Source organism: Schistocerca gregaria, chromosome 9 (genome assembly GCF_023897955.1).
Source record: "Schistocerca gregaria isolate iqSchGreg1 chromosome 9, iqSchGreg1.2, whole genome shotgun sequence".
Classification (NCBI taxonomy): domain Eukaryota; kingdom Metazoa; phylum Arthropoda; class Insecta; order Orthoptera; family Acrididae; genus Schistocerca; species Schistocerca gregaria.
The window spans coordinates 184,590,594-184,600,714 of record NC_064928.1 but is presented as its reverse complement, the minus strand read 5'-3'; the positions used below and the strand labels follow the sequence as shown (position 1 = coordinate 184,600,714).

Genomic DNA, 10,121 nt, shown 5'->3' with positions numbered 1-10,121 from the left:
TGACATGTCTCTGAACTTATTCCATGTGCTTGCACATTTGTTAACAGCCTGCATTGGGCAAATGCTTTCCGGAAATCTAGAAATATGGATCTACCTGTTGCCATTCATCCATAGTTTGCAGTATATCATGAGAGAAAAGGGCAGTACTGTTCTGAAGAATGAAGCACTACACTTTCCCTTAAAGGAACATACACAGACATGTAACTAGTGTCTTACTTCTGGAATAACTGAAGTGGTGCTTTGCATATTTTTTTCTTATTATTATTAAATTGTGACTGTAATGACAGGGAAACAAATACAAGAAATGGATAACTCACACAGATCAATAAAATAAAATTTTAAAAATTGGTCAGTAATTTACAAGCATAAAATCTGTTCCATACAAGAATACTTCAGAGCAAGCTGCGAAAATTATGAATCAGAATGCCAAATCAGTACTAACATAGACTTGGAAAAAGTGCAAAAGGAGATGGTACCAATTTGTGTATTATCTAGGAGTGAAAACAATGCAGAGAAATTGAGAGTCATACATATTTATTATTGCTCAAAATATTTCTGGTGGTGGTAATAGTTTTATTCATTGGCAGATTACTTTTACAAGGATACCGGACATGTCTTGGTACTACATTTTAAGAATGATAAAAATAATGAAGTTCATGTATACAGGTATTTACATACTTACATGTCTAGTCTGCCAATAATGGAACAGGTAGTTGGCTGTAGCCTTGTAATAGACGCCACCCTGACATTTGCCTGAAGTAATTTAGGAAAACCACAGAAAAGCTATATCAAGTTGGCTGGATGAAGATCTGTACCTTCACCTTCCTCAATATAACGCCAGTCTGTATAAAACAGTACTATCTTACTTTGTTTATCCTAAGAGTACGATACTGTTTTGCAAAGAAGTTATTTAATAATTGTAAAAAACTAGTGCCATCCTGATCATTAATTTCTCACTTCCCCTTGCTGCACATGGTATACGCACATTGTTTCATAATGTAACACTATACACATTATCAGCTAAGAAAAGGACCATAGTGACAATGTTTGCTTTCCATTTTGTGTGCCCCTATTCTGAAAAACTGAGTCAGCTGTTGTGTGAGATGTTGAGCTTAGAAAGAAGCATAGCTTTTGGAATAAAATTTTCCAGAAAAGAATAAAAGAAATGAAAAAGAAAAAACAGAGTGTGAAAGTGTTATGTGAAATGATAGCTGTTTTATCATCATTGTTGTTATCATTTGTTTGAGTTATATTTTTTTGATATATCTATACCCTGTGTTATCTACGTAATCCTTCACTATGTACAATGTATTGCTTAATAGGTATTTTTAAACTGCTTTTTTAAATAAGCTTGTCTTTGTAATTTTATTGGGTAGTTTACTGTACAGTTTTATTCCTTGGTAGAAAATGCTCCTCTGACTTTTATGGTTATACTTTCTTCATAAATGATAGTTCAGTGTAGCTCTTGTTACATCATCATTAATTTTTCTGACTGATTAAATCTGTGTGCAGGATCAGGACTCAAACCTGGGGCCTTTCCCTTTCACGAGCAAGTACTCTAGCGACTGAGCTACCCAAGCATAAATCACGACCTGTCCTTCCAGATTTACTTCCACCAATATGTCATTTTCTTCCTTCCAACCCTCACAGAAGTTTGTGGGGTAATTATCAATATTATTTTTGATATGTACAGTTGACTGGTAAATGTACTCACATGATGCAGTTAAAATACCCTGCGTTTTTAACAGTTATTTAAGAGGCCCTTTTCTGTTGTTTTAAAACTGTGTTCATATTTTGCATGTTTGTTCTCCAGGAAAGAATGCCATACCTAACAACAGTATGTAACTGAAACACACTTGCTGTTACACGCTGATGACAGAATTTGATTTCTTAGTGACTATAACATTACTATCATCAGTAAACAGGATTTTTTTTCCCCATGATGAACACTATTGAAAAAGTCACTGATGTATATCAGAAAGATTATTGGCCCTAATATGCCACACTAGAAGCTGCTGTAAAGAAAAATTGCTTGTTTGAATATGTCCCAGGTTTTTTGACCAATGTTTGATTATTTTTCTGATGTTTTGCCAGCATGAGTAGCTGGCATTGTCGAAACTTCACCCTGCGCTGCTGGTGGTGGACTGGAGACAAGCTCATGGCTGCAGATTATATGTACCTGAAGCGCCACTGTCCAAGGGCTTTCCCATGGTCGTTACCGCTGCAGTTCTCACCCTTGCTGCCTGCAACAGTTGTTCGCTGCAGAACAGAAGTCCAGGGTCCACTCAGCTTGAGGATTTCTTCTTTCTTGTTGAAGCTATTTTCATGTTTGTGTATCTCTACAGCTTCCCTCGATAAGCATGTACGAGAGCTCTTCTCTATAGCAAGAAGTTCCGTGTCGCTCAATTTTTATGTGTGTTTGGTCTCAGGAACATACTGCATATCGTGTAAATGTGAAGAAATCTATGATGGAATGACTGGATGATCAATCAGCAGCAGAATCACTGAACATAAGTAACACTACAGGTTGGGGTGGGTGGAAAAATTGGCTGTGGAGGAGCCAGTCTACGTGAGATCGATCACACAGTAAAATTCACTGACATGGAAGTTCTTGCTACAGAGAAGAACTATCATACCTGCTTGTTCAGGGAAGCTATAAAATAAACAAATATGACAACACCTTCAACAAAAAAAGTGTCAAGGTGAGTGGGTCCTGTATGTGTTCTGCAGCAAGGGGAGAACCATAAATGAAATGCCCACAGAAAAGTCCTCGGATGTTGGTGTGCCAGGTACACATAATATGTGGCTGAGAGCTCATCTCCAGTCAACCACTAGCAATGGAGGGTGAAGCTTTGACAATGCCAACCACTCTTGCTGGTGAAAAATCATTAAACAAACGTCTCCTGAAGAACCTGAGGCAGAATCCCACTGGCAATTTGTAAACAAGTGGCCATGAAAGCCTTAACAATTTTGAATTCCTATATTAATATAGTTTGGTTCTGGTAAGTGTCTTTCTACAAGTTTTGATTTATACGAAGTTTGTGTTATACCTACTCTTTGTGATAGGTATGATCAGAATCAGTCATTAACTTTGCCTCTTGTTCCTAGCACTTCTAGCGTATTTTGAAGTATCTTACAGTCAACACTAGGCCTATAAAAAGTCTTAGAAAAATCTAAAAACATGCTGGTGACACACTCACCTTTGTCAAGAGCATCAAGTTCCACTTTTCTGAGTTCTACTACAGCTGATTCTGTACTTTTACCACTTTAGAAACCAAACTGCGATTCATTATTCACTTATTCAAGCAGTTCACTAATCACATAATTTATGAAAAGGAGAGACTATCACTCACCGTAACGATGACACACTGAGTTACAGACAGGCATAACAAAAAGACTGTTATAAATTAAGCTTTTGGCCAGAGCCATCTTCAGAAAAGAAAATTCACACACATTCACATAAGTGGGCACACTTCATGCATCCACAACCACTATTTCTCAGACTACAGCTGCTCTTGCTATAGTGGGTGGAGATAGAAGTCATGTACGCATGACGTGTCTGCTTATGTGGATGTGTGTACTTTCCTTTCTTCTCTGAAGTAAGCTCTGGCTGAGAGATTAGTGTGTAACAGTCTTTTTGTTGTGCCTGTCTGCAACTCGACATGTCAGCTTTAAGGTGAGTAGCAGTCTACCTTTTCATAACTGTCGATATTCCAACATGGGCTTTCCATTTTTAATTCACTAATCTATCAGTCATAATTGATTCTATTACTTTTGAGAATGATCACAGCAGGGTAATAGGCTGGTAGTTTTATATGTCTTTTGCAGTATAGATAGAGATACAAACTGACTGTTGTAAATACTCTGGATATTTCCCTGATGTGAATGATTCATTTATTGCATGTGTTAGGGGAGCTTCTATACTCTGTATGCATTGTTCGAGCTCACACATTTCTGCTTCACCTATACTTTTTACGTTTAATGTTTTCTACGGTTTTACTGACTTAATCCTTGGTAGTAATATCATTGTACATAGTACAAATTTAATTACACGTGCTATATTTGTTTTGGAAAATTTCTGTAGTAATTTCCCTCAAATACCTGGAAAATGCTTGTTCACATTGCCAGCTTGTGCTGATCATTTATACTTTATCCACCTCCCTTATCAGTATGCTTTTATTCCTTTGTTTCTCTCTCCCCCTGTTTCCTTTTTAATGACACCCCTGCCTGCTTTGCCTTTATTCTCTGCACTATGTTATTTTGTCATCAAATTACTTTTTTCCAGCAGTTAGCGTCTTTCTATATACCTTTTCGTACCTGTGATGGAAATTTAAGAATTGTGGCTCATTGTGACTCTTTTAATGAAACTGGGAAACTTTGAAGGTATCTGAGGTCTTCCTAATATATGCTGTTACTCTTTTTTTTTTTTTGTGTGGAACATAGATACCGATGTACATTTTTTTGGAAATGTGTTTTCAATGTTCAATTTAAATCATACTGGGAATTTCCCATTTACATTGATTTCTCTATATACTCATCCCAATTTTGGTTAGCTAGTTCTCTTGAAACACCTTTTACTTTGATGTCTGATACATATCTTCGGTAGGCTCTAAGCCTACAGTTCAGGGAGTTTTTCCCATACCAAATTTTACTTTTATTATTTAGGAGAGATGTTCTCCAAGAACTAATCTTTTGCAGCTACATTACACTTATCTTTGTCAATATTTATGGTGATATCATCAATTACTAATGCAGTCATTGTACTAACACTTGTTGCACTATTGACAAACAGGAACATAAAAAAAGGAGGATATTGATGAGGGTGCTAAGGGTTTAATTTATATTTGTATGTATGACTCCACACAAAATTATGTTGAGTTCTGTAGTTCACAGTTTACTTGGAACTTCTATAAGTTATTGAAAAGTGTGTCCACACCACTAATGGTTGACTGATATACACACAAAATGCTAAATTTCTTGATGATGTCATGCTCTGTTAATTCAGTAGCTAATATTTCAAATTGTTTGTCTTTACTTGCTCTATTAACATCATGTTCTGATTTGAACTGTTCCTTTTTCTTATATAAATGCATGATCCTCCACCCTTTGAAGTAATACTACAGTAAAAGTCTGTTCTTTCATACTATGAGGATACTAAATGTTGGACTTTATCGTGAAAGTGATTATTGCAGAATTATTAAAATCCTGGAAATAGTCTTTATACAGGGGACCTGTTGTCTCGATTTATCCTAAAAGAGAGCTCTTCTCCCACCCATGACAACAGGTATTTGACTTCGCATGTACCAAGATCCACCACCTAATTTCCATGAACTAGCTCTACCAATCTTCCCTTTCCAGTTCTGTTTAGGTGTAGGCCATGCCTAGTGAAACCCCATTTATTGATAATCCCAATGGGTACCAGAACAACATGTGTGAAGTTGGCTCCCATCACCCTCTCTAACCTCACTTTAACTCACCTCGCAACTCCTTTTAAGCATGGCCGATGAAGATGCTGGAACAATTTGACAAAGTATACATCAGTGCCATGAGTCAGGGAAGCTATCTTATCCAGTTCACCATTTACGTCCCTCCTCTCCACCTGCTATCACTCCATGATCTTCTCCTGAAAAACCTTTATATAAAAAGACTCAGTCTTTTATACCTTGACTTAACTGTGCATTTGGTTCAAAAATGTGGCCTGGTACACTGCTCCCAAGCTTTCCTGTTACTGAGGGTCTAATTTACACAAGCCTACGGCCCAGGACAGCACTTTCTTATTCCTAACAATCTGCATATTTCTAGGCTACCTGATCTTGATTGACATATACTGCACATTTCCTGCTCCTAGTCTTACACGAGGTTCTTCCTCACACAGTTCTGGCAGTGATGGATACATATTTTTAGTGTTGCCGATAAACCTATCTAAACACTTGCTCTTTCTCCCTGCCTTTGTACCAACTGCCAGTTGCCAAACATCCCATGTGTCTCCCTTGATCCTGATTAATTTATTACTTGCTTTCTCCAATTGTACCTGAAAGGCCACAGATTTTCCCTTACTGCACCTCAGTCAAAATGTTTCTGCTGAACACTGCATTTCCACGAAAGGAGCCTCTTCTGTTTTCACAATATTTTTTCTCCCCACTACCTCCATCCAGTGAAAACATTTAAAACAAAACTGGTAACGAATCTCCATGCTCACTACACTGTAACAGCTCCCACATTTTAAACTCCTAGTTAATGTCAAAAGATGAACAAGTTTCACTTGAAGGATTTATTATACAAAATTTGTCTATGACGCAAGTTTGGTTGTACGTAAACAAAAAGGAAATAAACGTGTCTTGCGCCCATACCCCTGTTTTTGAAATATTTTAGAGAGGTAATGGCAGAATTATTAATTACGAGTAGCTTTGCACTGAGGGAACTCGAGTTGTCAAGATTGTTTAGTTAAGTCTCTAAACGTTTGTGGCTCGGGAAACTTAGGCTTCTATTCCATCTATTCATCTAGCAACTAATAATAAAAATGTTCAGAAATACATTTAATTGAGCTTATATGACGAGTTACATACTACTAACGAACTACTACCTGCATGGAGCCCCACCCCCTTCCTTTTCTCTCTCTTTTTTAATAGAATTTTCGATGTTTACAGCACGCAAAATTTCAGCCTACGTCGAGTCTATGAGGATGTCCAGTAACAATTTGTCTTAAGAAAAATAATCAATGATCAAAGAATAGCAATTAATAGCACAACGGCTCATGAAACAGGAAACTGAATATAGCACACTTAATGAAGTACTATACTTTGGCACTAAAATGTAACGTAAAAACGACAAAAAAATTTAGAAATCGGAATTAAGTGTCCCGCGGATGTTATGAACGCTAGGACTAGCTTTGGTTCAAAGAAATACGGCACTATACAACTTATAATCACGCCTCCTCCTACTTGCAGGTAGCCGTGATATGACGCAAATCAATTTGTAATATGAATAATAGACACAATTATGTAAAAAAAAAAGGAGGGGGGAGGGAAATCAAAAGTGTTGTATATCGAAGGGAAGCCGGAATCTACATTTAAAACGTTATTGAAATCATGTGTATGACTGAACGATTTCTTGATGTCTTCTTTAAGGGGCATGCAAAATCAGATTTTATAGAACTAGAAGACTGCATCAGCGATATAAAAATATAGCACAACGGGTATCAGCAACTGTCTCCTAGTTTACTTCGCGACACACATTCAAGTCATTTTAAGCCAAAGAAATAAATAGTAATTCTTTCCAGTGTATTTTAAACGATAATTACTCTGCGCGTACTGAGACACTAGAAAGTGGATTAATTATATTCATTAGATTACGCGACGCTACGAATTGCATGGTTAACATCACTGCCTGGAAAACCACAGTTTTTATCCTCCCTCTGAGAGTTGCGCTGTCAGCTAAACAATATTAACCTTTCGTACTACGTTTTCACTATGCACAGTAAATAATAAATTACGTCCATCCCACTATCTTCCACGCGATGCCCTACGCGTAGCGTGATGGCTGCAATGATTTATGTGTGCCATTTTGGTAACACCTCAAAGACTGTATCGGCATCTCCGTTGGAAAGTGACATCTTTGATACGATTTCCTTGGACTCGTTTCTCCGCAATTCTAAAATTGCAACGTTTTTAAAAAAGAAATATAAAGCCCTGTGATAGTTATAATGCCTCACTCACACACAAGAAAATAAAGCGAACTGTCCACGTGCATTTATGTTTTCTGAGATGACTGACATATGCCAAATGAATGCGCTTTCAGTGAAAGTCGCAACATTCTATTTGGTTTATTTGACAACCCCAAGCGAACAAATAAAACAGAATGGCGTAGAGTTTTTTTGAGCATTGCAAACAAATCGTGGTTGTGTTTCCGAAAAGTATCCTTAATGTTCATCCGAAATGAAACGAAATGATATTTTTAGGTGATTGTTAGACTGGAATATCAAAATACTGCACCCCTTAATTTATTTAGGGTGGTAAACAGATTTGTGAAGAACTTGCTGTGCGAAATTCAATGTATACGAGATGAGGTTAAATTTGGCGTTAAAGATTAATTAAATGTACTGAAAAGCGCGCGCTTTTCAATGAAATCCGGCAGATTACTCGATTTAATTCGGTAAAAAGTAGAAATATTAATATACCGGACTTTTCTTTTTGTTTAAAGAAAAGGAGAGGCAATGGGTGTTGCATTTAAGAGCCGTACGTCTCCTGTTAAGTGTCAGTTACTGAAATGTTATTATGAAGGTGGAACAGAAATCCACGGGTGACCACATGGGTGCACGATGTACAGCGTCTATACGATGCCGGAGACAGTAAGTATAATTGTAGGGTACATAGCACCACAAAGCCACACCTGATAATTTCTTGGTATAAAAGTGTATTTTGCCCACATGTCAGTCCGAAACATATGAAGTTAATCAGTTTTAGTGTTGTGTGTAATTTGTTAACAGTTCGCAAAGAGAGACAGAATAATAACAAATGTACTAGTTTGTTTTTGAGAGCGGGTTAGGCTGCAAGATACAAAATGTACATAAATCTAGGCTAGTGACGCCTGTTATCTTAAAAGTTGGAGGATGCAAAGTACAGACCGTGAACCGGTGTAGGTTGATTGTATTTTATTTTCTTTGACAAAGTGCGGTGCAGTTTTTCGACAATCCTGCAAAAAAATATAGGTGCGTAATGTTAAGAGATTCACAGTTACCATTATCTTGCAGACTCTAAAAGTGGACCAAATATCTTGCGTTATCGTGATGTTCCCGACCTGCTGGTTAAAACAGTACCCCGTCCGTGAAAGTCAGTAAGGACAAAATAATGCACCGAGTGACTGCGTTTGTGATGATTTTACAAACCGAATGTGAATATGATAGAGTAACTAACGAAGAATTTTTAAGTATTAATTGACAGTGCCAGTGTGTACATATGCGCAACTCTTTATTTTTCTATATATTCACTTAACTCTTTCCATCTTCAGTATTTAGCAAATGTTGGGTGTTTTCAATTTTTTTTAGTATGTACAATATCAAATACATTAAATTTGTAACTCATGGTGTGACTGACCAGACCATCCTAATTTTGCCTGGATATTATAAGGCCTAAATAATTCCATGATAATTCTGTAAGCGATGCTGTAGTCAGTTACTTGCCATAACTGCATAAAATTTTGAGCAGATGCTTCACTCCATATTACGTTATATCTGGTCACCATAAATGAGAAATGAAACTTATATTCTCTGTTAAACACCTCAAAGACAGCACCGTTTTACAGTTGGAAGGAAAAAAGAAGCCGACAATAGCATTTCCGTGATATAGCTAACGTAATACCTACGTAAGCACCTTGATACACTGGTCGACTATTATTTCCATGATAAGAGTAGACCTCTGAATGCACTAATCATTCACTCTTCTCATGCAGATACAGAGTTCAGTCATAGAATCTGAATATCAACTGACTTTGCCGAAGGAGTGATTAACATTTTTTTCTTAGAGCAATGTGGATTTCCAGTATCATGCCATATGTCTAACTGTAGGTTGTTGAAGATGTTCACATTAGCATACGCACAGAACTAACAACAGTGAGCAAGTTCAATGCCTGCATTAACATTATTAATATTGTAATTATGATTTACAATAAACGTTAACAATAAAGTACTGCTTTTTATTTATTTATTTACATTTTTTGCATGTGGCCATGAAGCTGATGAATTTTACGAACATCATACATTGGCTGAGTAATAAATAAGTATAAATAATACTTAGGCCTACTTATAGTAGTGATACATATATTCATTCTATTATTCTTAATATATTACATGTAGTAACGGAAGTCTTGTAGCTTACAATTCTCTATATGCATGCTCTTATTTACAAAGAAAGCTTTTAACTCGCAATGGAACAACTTTGTTTTACTAGTTTTCAGAGTATTAGGCAGCTTGTTGGACCATATTTGCCTATTCATATTTTTAATTTTATCTGCTGCCCCGTATAGTTATCCTTGCTTCTTGAATCATAATTGTGTGTATCACTGCATTTACTTACTTTGTTTAGACTAAACATGTATGTGTAACAAGTTCACACAAAAATAAGGAA

The 10,121-nt window shown here is 36.6% G+C and overlaps 1 protein-coding gene across 2 annotated transcripts in view; it reads left to right on the top strand.

The window, feature by feature from the left end:
• The first annotated feature begins 253 nt into the window (after nucleotides 1-253).
• The window catches only part of LOC126291769 (zinc finger protein 316-like), a 147,612-nt gene continuing 137,744 nt past the window's right edge, over nucleotides 254-10,121 (top strand). For both annotated transcript variants that reach the window (XM_049985454.1, XM_049985453.1), the window contains exon 1: nucleotides 254-8,347. In XM_049985454.1, coding sequence (XP_049841411.1) covers nucleotides 8,318-8,347 — 30 coding nt within the window. In that variant the 5' untranslated portion in view covers nucleotides 254-8,317. The remainder of the gene's footprint in view (nucleotides 8,348-10,121) is intronic.